We start from the raw sequence: 20,060 nt of genomic DNA, 5'->3' as shown, positions 1-20,060 counted from the left end.
TGTGCGTTTCTGTAGGCCGTTGGGTCTCAGACATGAGCGACCATCCCCAGATGTGCTGATGCCCTAGAACATGGATTTCTAGCAAGTCCCTCTGGTATTGATGCTGTTGGTCCTGGGAAACCACTGTGGTGGTGGAATGTCCAGTGTAGGTGTGAGGACTTAGCAGCTTTCCAGGTGCTTGGGAGAAGGATGACGAGCAAAGTCAGCATTTTAACAACAGTTTGTTTGTTAGAACAACCAAAATAACAGGAACGGAAAGACACAGATCTATCTGTTGATGGATCTGTTGATTCACTCCCCAGATGGTCACAATAGTGGATTTGGGCCAGACCAGAGCCAGAAACTGGGAACTTCATCTGGTTTCCCTTGTGGGTGACAAGAATATAAGTATTTGGGGTGTCTGGTGCTTCCTTTTGAGGTGCATTAACAGGAAGCTGGACCAAAAGCAGAGCTGCTACGACTTAAACCCATAGTCTGACATGTACTGCCTGCCTTACAAGTGACACCTTAACCCACTGTGCCACAACACCAGCCTCCACATCAATGTTCTTAACAATTGTGGGAGGTCTCTGTCTCTGTTGCTCTCTGTAACTCTGCCTTTCAAGTAAATAGATCTTTAAAACCTGAACCACACACAAATGTGGTGTTTTAGGCTATCAGTGTATTCTATAGGTTGTGTGTAGAGCCAACGGTCTCTTTTTTAAAGAATGCATTCATTCTAAACCCAGGCTGTGGAGGTGGTGGTATCTAAGCATTTCTCTACTGTTGACGTTTTGGGAGCTTGCAGGCTTTTATAGTCAAGAAAAACATGGCAGTGTGTCCTGTACACACTTCTTTGTGTTCATGTGTAAACATGGTTGAATTGAAGAGTAGATACATTTGTAATTAGGCAAATATTGTCACCTTGCCTGCAGAGTGGGTGAGTTACTTTATGTGCCTCCGGCAGTTGAAGAGAAAGCCTGTTCTGTAGATCCTCAACAGCAGAATGTTTTGTGATATTTTCATTTTTGTCAACTTGATGAAAATGATATGCATATTTTATTCGTTTTTCTAACTGTGAATAGATCTTTACATTTTTCCTTCTGTTTAAGTGTCCATTATATTTCTGAAAATGTGTCCTTTGCTTATTTTACAATTTTGCTTTTTTAGAGTCCTTTATGTGTTAAGAAAATATCCTCTGTAATAAGTGATGCAATTTTTTTTGCTGGTTTATCATTTATTTTGACATTTTCTTTATTTTGCATAATTGTTATTTCCTAACTATGTGTGTTAAATGCCTTTAACACTGTTAAATTGTTTGGCCTTACCCAGGATTTCTCAATATTTGGGACCTAAGGACTGGAAGGTATCCCATTCACCGCTTCGAGCATGATGCAAGAATACAGGCGCTAGCCCTCGGCCGAAAGGATGTCACTGTCGCCACAGCCTCTGCATTTGGCGTTGTAATGCTGTACCCCAATGAGGAGGGCTACTGGCAGATGGCAGCTGAGTTTGAAGTTCAGAAACTGGTGAGCTTTACTTTTGGCCATTTTATTGTTGGAGTTCCATCCTTAGAGTCTCTGAGACTAAAGTAAGCAGTCATGGTGACAACTCCCAGTCACTCAGACTTCAAGTGGGCCTTGCCCCCACAGATCTCACCACCGCCAAATAAAACCAACAATGGCATTTCCCTCGTCTGCCAGGCAGCCAGCAGAAATTCAGAGGTCTGAGCTGACTGGCCCCAGGTCAGAGGGAGCAGCTTGGACTGAAACGCCAATGCCAACCCCAATCCCAAGGCCAGTTTCTTACCATGGTGGCCTGGACGCACTCAGACTGGTGTGGTGGAGTGGCACCCCTAGAAATCTGGTAACAGTTTCTGGCCCAATACAGAAGCTTAAAGGTAGGAAGGGGTATGGTGGCTTAGCAGCTTAACTCTCTGCACTGCCAGTATCCAAATGGATGCTGGTTCTAGTCAGAGCTGCTCCTGGTTTGATCCAGCTCCCAGCTATGACATGGGAAAGCAGCAAAGGATGGCCCAGTGTCTGGGGCCCAGCACCCACGAGGGAGACCTAGAGGAAGCTCTCGGCTCCTGGCTTCAGGGTAGCTCAGCTCTGTCCATTGTGGCCATTTGGGGATTGAACCAGTTGGTGGGAGATCTCTGTCTATATATATATAAACATTGCTAGTTGTGTAGCTGTGTTCCAGAATATCATGTGTGAAGCTTAGCAAGCCTTAAGAATTCCTCTCCTGGAGCTCATTTTATGGTGCAGTTCTCCATGAACTCCGATGTTTAAATGATGAAAGATGATTAGGTGGTGAGAAGGGAATGCTCCAATCTCTCCTTGCTGAATTTAAATTTAATTTAAACAAACTTAATATTGGCCCTTGTTAGGAGAGTAACAGAGAAGTCAACGTTGAGTAAATCAATGATCTGACCTGGAACCATTCCTTCTCTCTCATATTCCCTGGTGGAAATCACGTTAGACCAAGAAGCCATCGTGTTGCTGCCTCGCCTTTATAAGCTGCTCCCACTAAGGATCCCATCTCTTGGTTTGCCTGCAGTGTCCCCAGACTGCCTGATGCTGTCCTCTCAAGTTAATTAGAACAGTGTGAACCTCGAGTATTTGTGTGTGTTCATAAAACTACCATGGAGCTTATGATGTGTTCTCTGACTAAAGGTGACTGTAGAGCAACAGTAATTATATGGACTCAGTTACTTAAGATGCAAGTCCCTCTATAAAGTGTAAATCCTGCCTTGGCAGTAGGTGACATCCTGGCACAGACCAGAAGCTTTTTGAAGTCGTTCACAGCTCCCAGCAAACGGCACAGCCGCTGTCAACCCAAGCCACTTGTCCTGTCAAAGTTCCAGCGTTAAGACCAAGTGAGACGGCTCAGCTGAGGATGTCTGTTTTAGGAAAATAAGGAATGATTGTTAGAAGCAAGAGGAAGCAAGTGGCCAGTGCTGGAGGCGTGTTTGATAACACTTTTTATGTGTTAGTTCTCATCCTGGCTGAGGGTTTGTCACAGAAGGTGCCCAGTGTTCCTGGAAAAGACACCCCCTGGCCCGCACAGCCGTTTTTGTCTTCCCCAGATACACTTTCTGAATAGTAGTGGCAGTGTTCCCAGGCTTGTGGTGTTAGCTTAGCTTGCCTGTCCTTTGTGATGGACCCACGGTTGGCAGTGTTGGGCCGCTGCACTCACTGTTGGGCCCAAGGATTAGCAGAGTCACCCGGATGTTTACTGCCTCTGAGGCGCCCCTGGACAGTCTTCAGGACTCGGGCTTTTGAACTCAGCTGGCATGCTCTCAGGAAGTGCCACGCTTTTTCACTGTGGATTTTCATAATTACACAGTTGCACCTTCAGCATTCATACTCACTGTTTAATGAAGGAGGTGAAAACCTAAAACAAACTGCACTGGGGGGAAATGTGCCACCTGTGGATGGAGAAGGCAGATTATTCTTGAAAGGTATTCCTCATAGCCATGCAAATTAGAGAAAGTGCTAGCGATAGTGCAGTGAGAATGGTAAAGGTATAAAAAATGCAGGGTTGCAAAGGCCTGCCTGAGCTGGAGTGACAAAGTGGACCCTCTTTGGAATCATTGAATCCAGGAGCTAGCAGATAAGTCCTATTTCTAACCTTAGGAGAGCACATTTTTGGTATCTGCACAAATGTTAAGAACAGAGTTTTGCTGATTTGAAACTGATTTTTTTTTCCAAAATTTTAAAAAGTGAAAAAACCCCCAAAACAAAACAACCCTTTTATTTGAATTACTGTTACATTTCCATAGTTCAGGCTTTAAAAAAAGAGATTTATTATTTGTTTGAAAGAGAAAGAAATGGGGAGACACACACAGAAATTTTACTTGCTGATTTACTCTCCAATTGGCCATGATGGCCAGAGCTGGGTTGACCAGAAACCAGGAGCTTCTTTCAGGTCTCTCACATGGGTGCTGATGCCCAAGGACTTGGGCCATCTTTCTCTGCTTCTCCAAGTGCATTAACAGGGAGCTAGATTGGAAGTGGAGCAACTGGGACTGTGTGACTGGAATTAGCATCCATGTGGGATGCCAGTGCCTCAGACAGCAACTTCACTCACTGTGCCACAGCATCAGCCCCCAAAGCTCAGGATTAAAAGGAACTGTGATGTGGACAGTAAGAAATCTCCATCCATCCCACCATGTGACCCTTGAAGGCAACAGGATGTACAAGTCAAGTACATTGTACACCTGCCACACCTGCCTCCCCGACCCTGACTTTCATGTGTGTTAGCACTCTGGCTTCTGGTTCTCCACTTGCTTCTCATACACTGCCACCCCCCCCCCCAGATTGTTATAGAGTTTATCCCATTTGTATCAGTTGATAAAGAATGTCATGCTTTCTGCATGGTTTTCTGACATGTTAAATGTATTGTGATTATGTAATTAACCCTTTTGTTACATGTTTTAAATTTTCCTAGTATTTAGATACCCAAAATATTACTTCAGCAAATAATTGTGCAATTATTTTGTGCATTTGAGTTTATTTGTAATCAATTCCTAGAATTAGACTTGCTAGGTCAGGGTATATGTGCATTGAAAGTTTTGAATATGATGCCAAATTTTCCTTGATATAGAGGGTATATTCCCATCAATAGTAGATGGCATCCAGAAATGACGGTCCCCCCTTTCACGTCTAGTCCCATGTATTCTGATTTTTTAATCTTTACTTATATTGCAACAGAAAAGTGGTATTTCAGTCAAGTTTACTTTGTCTCTCTTTACAAGTATACTGTTTTTCTCTTACAATGAGCATCTTTGGGTTGTTGGTCTTGTTGAAGGGAAGGAGGGATTGTAATTTTTTTTAACCAAATTGGGGTGAATTTTTAGATCTGAAAAACTCTTATCCTTTAATAGGTCGACTTCTTTGAGATAGTTCCAGATACTGGGAGGTACCCTGTGGCAATAGCCACTGCTGGAGATCTGGTCTACCTGCTAAAAGCTGAAGACTCTGCCAGAACCCTCCACTATGTCTATGGGCAGCCTGTCACATGTCTGGATGTCTCTGCAAGCCAGGTTGCCTTTGGTGTCAAGAGCCTAGGATGGGTGTACGAAGGAAACAAGGTAAGAAAAATTGCAGGATATATAGTTAGCAAAAAAAGAACCTAGATTTTACAATCTGGAAGGCAGTTGAAAAATTAAAACCCTTTGGTGTTTCCTCTTTGCATTATGGTAATGAATCCATGTGATTAAAAAATGTAAGCCCTTCAAAAGGACGTAAGAGAAAAGGTAGTCTTTTCCTGAACTGCACAGGGCCCACTGTAAATGGTTTCTCGGTATCCATATAGAATAGTGCAATGTAGGTGCTTGTGGCTAAGGAGCACATTTCTCCAGCCTCGGATCACAGTGTGCAGGCTGTTCTGTTACTCAGCAGTGTGCCTGGGAGGACACTGTGTGTCAGCATGAGCTGAGCTCCTCTCCCCCAGCGTCTCAGTCCCAGTCTGTGCTTAGAAGTTGTAGGCGGTGTGGCCAGTCCCCTCTCTGCTGGGTATTCAGCTTGCGGTCACTCTTTTCCACTGTTATAGACCACGTAGACCAGTGTAACTCACAGAAGTCTTCGTGTTTTATCTATAGCATGTGCACTTGAAATGTTGGCAGATATTGCCAAATTATGCTTTAAAAGGGTTACATCAGAATTTACATTCTAAGGTTGGCTTTGCAGCATACCACATTAAATGGTGGCTTGGGGTCGGCCTCTACATCTTGAGTCCTGGTTTGAGTACTGTCTGCTCCACTTCCCATCCCACTTCCTGCTAATGCATCTTGGGATGCAGTACGTGGTGGCTCAAATGCTTGGATTCCTGCCAGCTGCATGAGAGAACCAGTGGACAGTCTAGTTCTAACTCTGCATGTCAGTCTGTCTTTTAGATAGATAAAAATGACATATAAAGATTTTTTTAAAAAAATTTACATTCTCACCAGCGGTGTTTGAGCCAGAAGCAGGAAGACTGAGTTTTTAAGTTGAAATTCTTTGAACAATGACAGAATCTTCTCTCTCTCTAGCTTTTTGCTGCCCTAATGGCCAAGTGGTTAATCTAGAACCTGACTTAAAGGGCCTTCTGCCCTGTTTAGTGGGATTGGGGTGAGAGGGATAAAGTTGTCGACTGGTTTTGTTTCTTCCAGTTCCATCTCTGGCTGACCCTGCTGGCAGCTGGTGGGATTCTGAGAAGGATTGCCTCAGGGCCCTGGGCTCCTCTTGTGGTGTCATCCTCCTGAGCAAAGTGGTCACTTCTCCACTTGAAGACTGTAGCCTGGGCAAGAACAGGCTCCACCTGCTACCACCCACACTCAAGTTCCAGCCTCCTACCCACCATCCTTTCAGCAGGCTGCTTAACCCCTTTGGGCCTCACTCTGTTCATCTGTAAAATAGGGTTCCTAATCATTCCTACTTGATAGAGTTGCAGGATGAAATGGAAAGGGGTATATAAGGCTTTAAGCGTGCTAGCTGGCCAGGGGGAGTTACCATTCACTCTGCTTCCGGCTGTTCCTGCCCCTCACAGATCGTGGCCTCTTGGAGGTGGTGAATACATTGTAGTTCCCAGATGGGATTGTCTTGTGAGGTCCTGGTTTTACAGCCTAGGGAGTGCTCAAGAACTTCCTGGATCAACATGATGGAGGACAGTGAGATATTCTTCATCCTAGATGATGGCTGAAGCAGTAGGAGGTTGTATATGGCATTTTGTACCCCCCCTCTAAGAAGGGGTTCCCTTTGTGAACCACGTGTTTCGGGGAGCACATCCAGTGATGCTGGAAGGTCTGTGCCCACGGTGCTGCTGACATTGCCCAGGAAGCAGGCAGGGACAGGGATTGGTTTCCAGGTGCAGTTTCCTTTCTCTAGCTCAGAAGAAACTTTCATCCCTAGTGAGCTCATTTATTGAGAGAGGAGAGATTGTTTTCTTATTTTTATCTGTGATGCTTTCATGTTTTGTTGTTACATTCCTTCTTAGAATCATTAGTTTAGGGGTTTTTTTAACGGTCTGGGTTAAATGTTTTATGTTCTTAATAAATTTTTCATCTAGCAGGTTTTTCTTTGACTTATCTGCAAGGATTTATTCTGATAATAGATGTATTTGAGAAATGGGCTAAAGGAGTAGTTCAGCACAAAATTAGACCAGGAGAGTCCTTTAGGTACTGATGCTAGCAGCTGGACTTTTTTTTTTTAAATGCCTCTCAGTTTCCAACCCAGTTAAAAGGTATTACTTACAAGAACCAGCTGATTAATACATTGATATCATGAGAACTCATGTTTATAGGATCTGGTATTTTTCATTGATGCCTTAAAATTAGGAGTGGAAGTAAGTTTGCTACATGAATGTTTCTATTTAGAAGCGTTTAGTCAGAAAATAGGTTGTGAGCACAATTGCAGACCTACAAGCACTCCTGTGGGTGAAAGGCTGCTTCCTGTGAAAGCCTTGTATTTTTTTTTTATTGTTGCTTACATTATATTATGTAGTACAGTTTTATAGGCGCTGGGGATCCCCCCCACCCCTCCCATACCCCTCCCCCTAGGGTGGATTCCTCCACCTTGTTGCATAACCATAGTTCAAGTTCAGTTGAGATTCATTGCTTGCAAACACATGCCTAGCATAAAGTTCAGCGTCTTATTGTCCAGATAAGTTCAGTGGCCTCTTGGGGAGACCTTCTATGGTCTGAAGATAGGTCTAACAGAGTAAAGATCCGGTCAGTTAAAAGCCCCAACAAGGCCTCAGTATCATTATACAACATTATGGAATTAATTGACATAGTATTGGGTAAACAATATGTTAAAAATAATGCAAGTTCCATTCTTTGAAACATCTGGGTTGAGACAGTATCAATGACAGGTTCAAAAAATAACAAACAACCAAACAAAAAATTACAGGTTAAATCAAGGCAAACATGTGGTATCTAATCTTTTGGGATTCACTCATTTCCCTTAGCATTATAGTTTCCAGTTGTGCCCATTTAGCCACAAAGAACTGCATTTTGTTTTTTTTAATAGCTGAGTAGTATTCCATGGAGTAGATGAACCAAAGCTTTCTTATCCAATCTTCTGCTGATGGGCATTTCGGTTGCTTCCATGTTTTTGCAATTACTGATTGTGCTGCAATGAACATAGGGATGCATGTTGGTTTGTTGTAAAACAGGTGTTTTGGATATATAAGCCTTGTATTTTAAAGCCATGTAATTGTGTGCCCCATTTCAGTATGAATTAAGCCATGTCACGGGTGGCTCTGAGATTTTAGTACCATCCTGCTGTGCTGTAAAATGATGTCATAATTTCCCAACCCATCCCATGTACAAGGCTCTGAGTCACTTAGCTTGCGGGTGCCATGTTTTGGCTGTCTGGCATCAGCCTGGTAGCATATGTCCCAGCACAGTACTTTAGGCTGGTGAGGACATCGACAGAGGAGTTTGCCTGGAGCTGTGTGCACACAGGGGTTTATCTCTTCTGCTGGCCTGTCTACCTAGGGTTCCAGGAAAGGTTTCAGGCATTCAGAGTGGATTGTCTTCCTTTGTACCTGTTTCAGAACTGGAGTTGGCTATTGTCTGTTACTGATTAAACAGGACAAAAGGAGACAGTGAAGTACAGGTGTTCAGGTTGAAGCTCAGTCAGGTCTGAGTTTCCCCAGCCTGTACTGGTATTCCAGAGGTGTAGATTTGTGTGGTTGGAGAGCATCCTGCACCATCTGTGGACCACATCAGTGTTTCGTGAGTTCCACAGCTGTGTGAGCAGGAATCAGAAATCCTCTGGTGCTCTCGCTGGCCAGGCAGCATGTATTCCTCACAGGTGGTTATTGAGCACCAGTGCCATTCCTAACATTACAGTATGCACACAGATTTCAGCAGACTCGTACTTACTAACATAGCTTGGTTAACATAATTTTCTTTTTTTAAGATTTATGTATTTTTATTGCTCTGTAAAACTTTTTTATTGGAAAGGCAGATTCACAGAGAGACAGAGAAAGATCTTTCATCTGCTGGTTTGCCCTCCATACGGCCAGAGCTACTTCCAGGTCTCCTGTATGAATGCATGATTCCAAGGACTTGGGCCATTCTCTCCTGCTTTTCCAGGCCATAAAGAGGAAGCTGGATTGAAACTGGTGCAGCCAGGACATGAACCAGCGCCCATATAGGAGGCCAGAACTTGCAGGGAGAGGATTAACCTGTTGAGCCACTGTTCTAGCCCATAGCCTTAGTTTCCTAAAGAAATTGAGTAAGTTAGCAGAGGCTTATCTGTTGAATCTTTTTTAAAAAAAGGATTGATGCATCTTATTTGAAAGGCAGAGTTACAGATAAGTCTTCCATCCACTAGTTCTCTCCCCTCACAGCTGCAATGACTAAGGCTGGGACAGGTCAAAACCAGGAACCTAGAACTCTAGTCATGTCTTCCACATGAATGACAGAAGTCCAGGTACTTGAGCTGTCTTTCACTATTTCTCCAGGTACATTAGCAGGGAGCTGGATCACACAAGTAGAGCAGCCGGGACTCGAACTGGCATCCTTGTGGGATGCCAGTGTCATGGTGGGACTTACTAACCCACTGTGCCTTGCTGTTTATTGCTCTGCTTTTTCTTGGAATATAATCACTTGGAATTCATGACAGAGTGAAGAATTTACTGGGTGCTTGCAAGTTGGTAGTATTGCATCATGTGCAATACTTGAGCGTGGCTGCTGTAAGGTCCTTTAGAAGAAAGCAGAATCTTGTTTTGGTGCTGTATTCTGTGTTCTCAGACTAGAGTGAAATGAATGGCCTTAAGGGCAGCCATGGGCTGACTGTGAAAGCTACTCTGGCCTCATCTCTTCAACAAGCTGTAGCGCAGAAATCAGTGGCAACTCTGTTAGTGTAGCCCTTGTGCCCAAACTTTTTTACAATTTGTTTTTATTTCTCATAGATCTTGAATCTGTCAGAACGCTATCATTTATGAAAGCATATTCATGATGCCTTATCCTCTATATTAATTCCTCTGGTGCCTAAATTAAATTGTGCTCATAGAGCTGGAGGGTTAGCAGATAAAATTGCCTCGTTTGGGAGCATTATGTTGACGAGGCATCTCATGCCCATAAAGGAGGAGAGAGACCCACTTAGGGCTCTTCGCGTCATTCTGTGTATTTGGACCTATTTCCTCATTTAGGTCTGGAGCACTTGGCACTTGGTGGCAGATTGTATTAAGCCGCACGCAGAGTGCATCCTAATCAGGGAGATGGGAGTGAAGTCATCCAGAGGGCTGGACTGTGCTTGACAAGGACACATGCTTGGCGCTGCTGCCTCAGCTTACATCACACTGGAAACTCATTGCTAGCGTCTCCTGTGATAGTCACTCCACAGGCGTGGACGTGGAGAGACTCCAGATTGGCTGCCTATAGTTGTCATGAAGTGTATTGTCTGTCTGAGAGACTCTGGAATCAAGATGCAGTGCTCATAGATTATAGCCACATTGTCCCACACCTGCTCCCAAACAGGAAGTCCGTCTCTTTCTCTCTGCCAGGTTCCACTCCAGAGCAGAGTAAAACCTTGGTATTGCAGGTTCACAAAGTACGTATCTAGTTTTTTCTCCTTAAACCTTTGAATTGTTATACTTTCTTTTTGAAGAAGTTTAGACAAAAAAGCTCTCAAGACCAGAGATCTTGGTTAGCAGCAGGAGGCTCATTGGTATTGGGCTGCTGTCATTGTCCATGAATCCTTTCTTGAAAGCCTGCTATGTGCAAGGTACCTGAGTGGCACTGGAAAAGGTGGATGGATCAAAGGTGACTTAGCGACACAAAGATGGTTCTCTGCCTGTTGGGGTACGTGGGGGATGACAGGAAAACCTTTGCCCTGAACTTGGTGAATTCCAGAATAATGAGTGAACATGCAAATGCATTTTATACATGTTTTGGTTTTTGTTAAAAAAAGACAGCAAAATTTATATCATTGTGACATCATCCTCTTCAGTAGTGGAAACCTCAAAGCCCTCCTTAGGGCCCTGGGGATGCCATGGGTAGAACAGAAACTTCTGCCATCTGGGGATTTGGTTGGATGGGATGGGCAGTTCTGTTTACTGAGTGTTTCTGAGGGTCTTGCTGTACCTGGTGAAAAGTCAGTGATTGGGCTCCCAAATGGTCCTGGAAGGAAAAACAAATTATAGGCAGTGAACTGCTGTGGCTCAGCCGAGGGAATCATCCTGTCACCAGCGGGGTCCGGCCAGAGGTCTGGAAGCAGATAAGCCTGCAGCAGTTCTCCCTGGTTTCTGCATGTGGAAGCTAGGGTGAGGCTGGGAAGGGAGGGGATGTGCGTTGTGGGTGGCTGATGAGGAGCACTGACTAGGCAGTGCATCAGCCCCCTGGCCTGCCAGCTCTGGAGTCAGGTTGGAGTGGGCAAGGCAGTGCCTGGCACAGTCTGGCCAGAGCAGCAGCCCTGCTTCTCCACAGGATGCACTTTGCTGAGACCTGTTTGTGAAGCAGTGGGTCAGCTTTGCGTCCATGCAGAGCGGATGCAGTCAGGTCATGGGAGTGCTGAGTGACAGTGTGGAAGCCTCGCCACTGGCGAGGCCCAGCACGGTGTCTTCATTGTCTTCACTCACACTGGCAATATATGTGTGTGGCAGCATCATTGGTATTGTTCTCCAAGGTTTATGGAAGTGAATCAGTATTCTTGAGGCTCTGAGCAGGTTCACCAAACCATTGTATGGAGTCTTGTGGTGCATCTTTGCTTCTCTCGCAGCTTTGGAATCAAGTGTAGACTTTTATGTCGGGCTCAGTTTTTCCAATGGCTTCCCTGATTACTTATGTGGAATCTCCATTCTGGTTGATCTTCTCACACTCATGAGAGAGTGTGAACTTGGAGCTGTTTTTTGCATTTAAATCATAGATTGGCTCTGGCTGCTTTATACAAGAAGTGCACAAATACTATGAGTGCTAACATTAGCAGTTTGTCTTCAGCTGGCTGTGACCCGGGACGCCTGTTGGTAATGACCTTTGCTGTAGAAGTGGACACTGCAGCGCTGGTGCGAGTGGCAGGATGTTCCCGTTTGTCCAGCAGGCAGGAAAGAGGGAGCACACACAAGATGGCCCATGTAAACTTCAGCTTCAGGCTATTGGAACATTTTTGGTGTTGTCCAATGTACATAGCAGTTTAGACTAAAACAAGATAGATAGTGTTTGCTTTTTTATCTGGTACATAGATGACTATGATTTATTAATTTACTCAACACTTCAATCTTCTGTAAAGGACTGTGGTAGAGACTGGGTTTGTAATTAACTTATCAATTATTGAGTTGCAGATGAGTCTCCTAATGGACACAGAGTTACTGTTTGAAACATTCTCTGGATGTGTTATTAATGTATGGGGTACGCCCCCTCTGTAGAGAAACAAAGGAAAACCCCAGCTCAGCCCACGTTTGAGTGATGACATTCTAGATGAAGGGATGTGGGAGGGGTGACCAGGTTCATGGTGTACCGAGATGAGGCTGGGGGCTGTGTGATACATGCCACGAGCAGATTGTAGCTCTGCCGTGACTGGGACCTGCCTGGCAGCCCAGCCCCATGTGGGGCGTGTATCTCCTGGAGAACCATGCCAAGAGGCGGATGACTGACTGGGCCCATGCCGAAATCCATAACTAGATTTCTTAGGATCTTCATAGGTTAGGATGCTTCTCCTGAGGAGGCCTTATTAATCTTTACAATTTTAAAATTTATTTTATTTGAGAAACAGGATCTTGTATCTACTAGCTCATTCACAGATGGCCACAACCACCAGGGGGCAGGGTCAAGCTAAAATTTAGAGCCCAGAACCCAATCCAAGGACTCCACATACGTGAACCATCCTCTGCTGCCTTCCCAGGGCGTGCATTAGCAGAAATCTGGATCAGAATGACCAGCTTCTAATGAGGCTCTCCTGATGCAACTCAACACTGTGGTTAAGATCCTGATAGTTGCCCTTCAGCCTGGTCTGGACTCTGGAAAATCTGGGTTCCACCTTAGCTTAGCTCTGCAATCCCAGGCCTTCAACCAGGCTGCTCCCAGCCAGGCTTGCCACCTTCGTTTCTGACATGTGTTAGCAGTGGCATTCCTCCTTGCCCTCCTGTCCCTAGGTCCATCCAGAGTCTTACTAGAAGAAGCCTTCCCAACTCTTCAGGCTGTCTGAACATCCTGCTCCTCATGGGGTCTTGCATGCAGCCCACTTCCTGCCCAGAGTGAGTGGCAGCAGTTGGGAGGCAGGAATTGTCTTTACAGAGAAGTAGCACCTCTTCATTGATGAAAATCCTTTCCTGACCCGGGACGGAGAAGTATAGTGCCGGGTTTCTCAGTGCCCAGAGTACGTGAGAGTCTGCAGGAGAGCTGAACAAAATTCAGATCACATGTCTGGGCAGATCCTGAGAATTCCTCTCACAAACTCCGTGCTGCTGCTGCTGCTGGTTCTCGGCCCACACTGGGAGTACTTCGTAACCGACCAGGCGATTTGACTTCTCTGGGACTCTGTTTCCTCCTAGTACAGCAAGAAACCTGGTGGTGCCCACCAGATGGAGCCGTGAAGATTAGGTGGAGTGACGGCTAATGGCAGTGCTAGCATGTAAGAGTACAGTGTAGAAAGCAGCCATCCCCAGTAACCATCTTTGCCAAAAATCGGAAGACGTTGCGATCTGGCAGCCAGCTGACATGGGAGTGGGAACAGCTGCGCTCTACCTAGTGCTGCCTCGGCTACTTTTGTTATCTGTGTACTTTGGGGCACATTGGCTTCTGTCAGCCTTGGTTTCTTTTTTTTTTCCTTAAGATTTATTTATTTTTATTACAAAGTCAGATATACAGAGAGGAGGAGAGACAGATATATCTTCCATCTGATGATTCACTGCCCTCGTGACCACAATGGCTGCTCCTGTGCCGAACCAAAGCCAGGAGCCCAGATCCTCTTCTGGGCCTCCCACGCAGGTGCAGGGTCCCAAGGCTTTGGGCTGTCCTCAATTGCTTTCCCAGACCACAGGCAGAGAGCTAGATGGAGAGCGGGCTTAGAACCAGCACCCATATGGGATCCTGGTGCTTTCAAGGCGAGGGCTTTATCCACTAGGCCACCGCGCCTGTGGTTTCTTGATGCATGCATACAGTGTAGTCAGGAGTGTCTGCTTGTCTTCTTGGTGATTGAGAGACTCAAATGGAGCAACACTTAGAGGTGTCCCCTTCATCTTAGGAGCAGCTAGTCTGTGTAGTGGCTGCACAGTGCACTACTGGGTGTTGCAGACCATCCTGATTCTGCCTGCTTCATACTCGGCCCTCACACAAATCTGTGGGAGCTGCACCCTAGTTGGGGTGACTCCCCATAACCCCCACCAGGCTTGCCCCCTACCCTGGTTCCCATGCTTGCCTCTATGTACCACAGACTTGTTCGGTCTGTCCCACATGTACATGTCAATTGGCATTGAAGTCTAGTTCATCCCAACCAGCCCTACTATCCAGCCCACACACATACTGACAGGTACCTTTCTGTCTAGCCACCCCTGCCCCTGTCCTGGTTTTCATGTTCTCCAGTGGGAGTGGAGTTCTCCAAGAGAGAGGTGCCCACTATTTCCCTACTAGGTCACTACCACTCCCAGATTATACTCTCTCCAGGTGATTCTGGAGTTTAACTTGACAGATTTAGCCCCCAGTGCCAGTCTCTGCCAGCTGATGCCGTGGCAAAGCCCAACCATCACCCACTCTAATTTTTGCTTGCACCAGTCGGAACAGTCAGCCCGACCTGGCTTTTCTCTGATCTAGCTCACATGAGGCCCACAGATATTGTAGCCTTGCCTGCTCTGGTCTGCCCCCATCCCATCCCTCACTCTCTAGTGGGTGTGGTTGTCCAGCAGGGGAGCCCACATTCCCCCTGGCAGCTTTGCCCCCTCCGTCCCTGGTTCTCATGTGTGCTATTTGGGCGCTGTGGCCACAACTGGTTCAGCTCACCTCACCTTGGCTTTCTGTAATGTGCACTGGTTTGTGTTGCAACCGGACCTGGCCCGACCGACCGACACTCTGTTCTGGTGCTTGGATTCACCAGTAGGTGATGTGAACTGGTTCAGCCTGGTCTGCCCCGAACCTATGCCAAATGTATGTTGGTGGGTATCTTTCTCTGGCCTGGTTTGGGTTGCTCCCTGTCATGGTTCTTGCGCTTACCTGCGGGGACTGTGTCCCGATAGAGGAGTTTCCCAAGCTCCTGCATCAGAACCTCTCCCTATGCCAGATCTTGCGCATACTGGTGGGTCCATGGCTAGCCCTACTTAGGCCACCTCCAGTCCTGGTAAGAACAGTGACCTTTCCTTGCTGGCCTTCAATCCATTCCGGTTCTTACTGTTGGATGTTTCAGCCCAGCCAAGGCTTGTCCATACCCAAACACTGCTCATGCATGGTTCAGTAGGGGCAGAAACCCAGCCTAGTCCATCCTACATCTACCCAGGTTCTCCAGAGCACCAGGTGGTGCTGACATCTAGCCTAGTTATGTTACCCAGCCCCAGTTCACACTTGTGCCAAGGGAGATTGCAGCCATATCTAGACTAGAACAAAGCCCCTACTCTGGCTTCCACATTCTCCCATGGGAACCCCAACCTAGCAAGGGTGTACTCTCACAGCTCTCCAACCTAGCCTATTCCCAGCCATAGATTACGAGTGTGCCAGTAGTTGCTCTGACCCAGTAGGGTTAGCCCCTCACCTGTCTCAGCCTTTGCCTTCGATGCTGTGGCCCAGTATCCCTGGCTCATGCAGACCAGTTGTTGTAAGAGCCCAGCTCAGCATGACCCTTGCTCCATCCTGATTTCTGTTCTTCCTTGTGAGTTGAGGTTTGCTTGGCCCTGCCTGGTCCTCCCTCTTCCAGTTGCAGCTCAGCCCACCCCACATCCTATATTAGAATGTACATTCAGGTGCTGCTACCTTGATCTGCCCAGACTGTTGTCAGTTCCTTTTCCTGTAAGTGATGGCAGGTTCCATGGTCACACCTAGCTCAGCCCATCACCACCCCAGCTTGCAGGCTAACCAGCGGGATTTGTATTTCCACAGGGTTTGGCAGTAAACCTCTCTTAATGGATCATGGTCTTACACATGTATTTGCTTTCTAGGAAGTGTTTTGAGACTGTCCATACTCTTTGCTCTGACACAGCCCATCAAAAAAAGATGTGAGGATTTTCTGCTTTAGTCACACATTTACATGATAATTGTAATCCTTCCTTGGACTGGTTGCCCCAACAGTGGACATTTCCTGCCCATTTTATGTAACCATTAGCCAGTTCTTTGTGGTAGTATCTCTTAGCCTGATTCTAGCACTGGCACAAAGACTATCTACAGACCCCTGAAGCAGAGCAGGGAACTGCTTTCTGCTCCCTTCACAGAGCGGCAGTGGTCTTCCTTTCCATGCCCAACACCTCGGCATGTGTGGCTGAGATGGTGTTTTTGGATCAGTTCTGCCCAAGTGTCCTCCTGCTCGCTGGGTTCCTTTTCAAGCTTAGGTCACAATAGGTGTCAGTTTGGCCTCGCTCTGGTCTTTTGTAGACATCTGCCCACATCACAAAGCCCCCACATTTGGCACAGCCTGTAGTGGTTGGCACTGCCTCCCCGGGAAGAGTCCAGTCCTGGAACAGCGGGGGTTGCAGGTGCATTGGCACGTGGTGCGGTGTGTGCAGGCCTGGCCTATCCAGCGCCTGGCGACGCTCAGCAACACTGTCCCGGCCCTCAAATATCTCGGCCTCCTGGGCTTGTCACTCCAATTAAAACTTAAACATGAAAGCAGCCCAGGCTGCTTCTCCCTTTGTGCTGAATTTGAGTGTGGACTGTGCCAGAGCATGTCATGAAAACTGTGGGAGGGGCTGCATTTCAGGGAGCTGTGCTCACGTCAGGGCTCCATTTCCTCACTGTGCATTTGACTGGGTGCTGCTGCTGAGTGCACCTGAGAGGCAAGTTCCTGTTTGCCAACAGAAAGTCACCTTTGGGACGGTGGTGAAAGTCATTTTCCACATGTTCGCAGATACAGTCCTGTTACCAAGCCTCATGCTATGACTTCTCTCTGGCAAGGACTTACAAAATAGTCTCTCTGGCTGATTGTCAAAAATTACATCATATCAGAGTAAACTGCTTTTAAATCAGACATCCATTATTCATGTATATTAACTGCTTTTTTATTTTTTTATTGGCTGTTTTGTGCATGATTTACTTTTTTTTCTCACTACCTCCCTCTTCCTCTCCAATTGTCCTCCCTTCTTTTTTCTTCTTCTTAAAGATCTTAGCTCATCTGTGAATTTACAGAGGCTGTTCACTTAGCTGTGTGTGTGAACATCAGTGGGCAGCCCTGGCAGTTTGGGGTAGTAAAATTTCACATTTTAGTGGCTTGCAGTTATGTGGGCTCAGAATAGCAGCTTGGGTCACTTAAAACAACTAAATTCCACCCCAAAGGTTTTTAGGCCCTTTTCTTTCACATCTTTTATTTTAGAAAAAGTACAGTTAGCATCCATCCAGAGTGGTGTTTGCCTCCTCTGTCTCCCAAACACACTTTCTTCAGGCATCCCTTAGGGAGGGTCTGTGTTTCTACCAAGAACATCTTCCCTTTCTCCCCATTCCTGAAGAGTTTGTGTAGGTCGTTCATAGTTACAGGCCGGTGGGTCTCTCTCTCACCTTTCAGGATGTGTGATAGGTTTTGATGTCCAGGGATGCCACTGCCAAAGCTGGCTGTAGGTCTAGCTGTTGTCCACTTACTGGACGTTTTCCTCTCCCTTTGTCCGCTTTTATACCATCACCTTCTTGTCTGTACAGTCTGTGCTTTCACTCCAGTGTCTTTATTGTAGATTTATTTGACTGTGTTTCAGGTTTTGTGTTTCCTTTCTTCCGTTGTAGAAAACTGAGTCGTTATCTAATGGAGAAGTTGTCTTTTTTCTGCCTAGAACTTGAGCAAGGTGTATGTTAGACCCTGTGGCTCTTCCTTCTGTGCAATTCACCACATGTTGTAATTTCCATCTTTCTCTGCTGTATTTTGTAACTCCTCACATCAACCTCTTGTTTACAGATTCTCTCTTAACTCTTATTTCTTGTTTATCATATCTGTTGATTTTTAATGTTTAGAAATTCTTTTTTTCCAAATATGCTTGATGAGTTTTAGTGTTTCTCACTGTCCTCCTTCACTGTGTAAACCTGAGCATTCCACTTCTTCATTATTATCTAGTAGATTTCTAGGTGTATCAGACATTTAATTCTTGTTTTTCTGTGTCTCACTTATGGTAAATTTCTTTTAATATAAGAGATTATTTGGTTGGCTGGTGTTGGTTTTTTTTTTTTTTTTTTTTTTGGAAAGGTAGATTTGTAGAGAGACGGAGATTCAGAAAGAAAGCTCTTTCATCCACTGGTTACTCCCCCAGTGGCCACAGCAGCCAGAGCTGAGCTGATCCAAAGTCAGGAGCCAAGAGCATTTTCTATATCTCTCATGTGGGTATAGGGTCCCAGGGTATTGGACTATCCTCCACTGCCTTCCCAGGCCACAGACAGAAAGCTGGATTGAAAGTTAAGCAGCTGGGACATAAACTGGCACCCATATGGGATACTGGTGCTTGTAGAAGGTTAGCCAGTTGAGCCATTGCACCAGCCCCTGGTCTTGGCTTTGATAGGTCTTTTCAGGCACCTGGGTGATGCTGCCAGCTAAGAAATCTACCAAATACAGAATGCAATCTACCAGTGGGGAAACACTATTCGCTCAGTGGGCTGAGGTGGTATAGGTGGTGTTCATCCAAACCTGGTGTCCTGTGAGGGCAGGCATGGCATCACAGCTGTTTCCCAACCTGAACTGGCCCCAGGCAGGCAAGTTTCACAGTAGTGCTGGTCATGGCAACCACATTGTTTTCTGTGAGTTTTCACAGTGAGTGTGCAGCACCATTATGTCCCTGCTTCGTGTCGAGGGCATGGTTTTGTTGTCCCACTTGGAGCCAGTTTCCTAATGCCCTGTCTCCTCAGCTGTTGGGGCTTCTGACACTGGCAGGTGTCCCCAGACATCCCTACCTGGAACATTCCCTTCCATTTCAGGTTTAAGTGATCTCTTCATTCACGGGTTCTTGGCCTTTTGGCCTTTCCCTGATTTCTTAAGTGTTGAGCAGAACAAGTGAAGGACAGTATGAAACTGAATATTCATCATTTTCAGTGTTTGTAAGTAGATTTTTGCAGGCATTAGTTCACCACAGTGTCAGTGGTAGGACCACAGAAAGAGGAACAGTTTGGTTGTTCTGAAACTTCAGTATGAGGACTCCAGAAAGTACATTCTTGAATAGGCTGAAGCAGTTCCTTTGGACAAGCCAGGAGCATGATCAGACATGTAGGAGTAGAGGAACATGTGAAGCAGTGACATGAGTGTTGGAGTGTTTGGGTGCCCTTGTCCAGGGTAAGCTCTGGTTTGCCCGTTATTGGGCCCCATTGAGTCACTGCAACGCTGGCCAGATGCAGGGAAGGCACAGACTGGGCCTGGAGTACATGCGACACAGCAAACAATAGGATTTCTGTCTCAGGTGACTCAGAATGTGTTGTACATGCAGTGCCCAGCCATGCTGCCCCAGAGCCTCAGCCTCCTTGGCCACCCTGCTGTTCTCTAGTGGCTGGGAACCACGGGTCTGGGAGAGAGCTGGTAGAAGACGCACACAGTTCACAGTCCAAAAAGTGCATGGCTGTGCTGGAGAAGGGACACAGAATCGCCCAAGCGACTGGAAAGGAGAATGCTGGGATAGTTTGCTTTCTCCTCTGGGATTTAAATTCCTCATGTTTGTACCTGCAGGCCACACAACTCTGCTTCTGATAGAAACTGAAACATAACCATGGTGTTTTCAGAAAAATTCATGTACAGTTCACATTATAAGAAAATTGTGTTTGGATTTTAAGAAAATTTTTATACCAATGTGATCCTGTCTTTGGTATTTATTTTATGAGGCAGATAGAATGCCCATGCAGTGGTTCACTCTCCAAATGGCCACAGTGGCTGGGGCTGGGTTGTCAGAGCTTGACACCTGGAATACAATTTAGATCTCCCATGTGGGTGACAGGGATCCAGTCATCTGAGCTATCACTTGTTACTTCCCAAGGTGTACATCAGGAAGAAGCTGAA

The 20,060-nt window shown here is 46.1% G+C and overlaps 1 protein-coding gene across 2 annotated transcripts in view; it reads left to right on the top strand.

The window, feature by feature from the left end:
• FBXW8 (F-box and WD repeat domain containing 8) overlaps nt 1-20,060 on the top strand; it is a 109,336-nt gene that overhangs the window by 70,395 nt on the left and 18,881 nt on the right. For both annotated transcript variants that reach the window (XM_040986928.1, XM_040986929.1), the window contains exons 6-7: nt 1,312-1,508; nt 4,871-5,077. In XM_040986928.1, coding sequence (XP_040842862.1) covers nt 1,312-1,508; nt 4,871-5,077 — 404 coding nt within the window. The remainder of the gene's footprint in view (nt 1-1,311; nt 1,509-4,870; nt 5,078-20,060) is intronic.

This window comes from Ochotona curzoniae, unplaced genomic scaffold (genome assembly GCF_017591425.1).
Source record: "Ochotona curzoniae isolate NIBS_2020 unplaced genomic scaffold, NIBS_Ocur_1.0 contig_46, whole genome shotgun sequence".
Taxonomy (NCBI): Eukaryota; Metazoa; Chordata; class Mammalia; order Lagomorpha; family Ochotonidae; genus Ochotona; species Ochotona curzoniae.
Note: the sequence above shows the minus strand (reverse complement) of the source record. Positions and strands in the feature narration are given on the sequence as shown.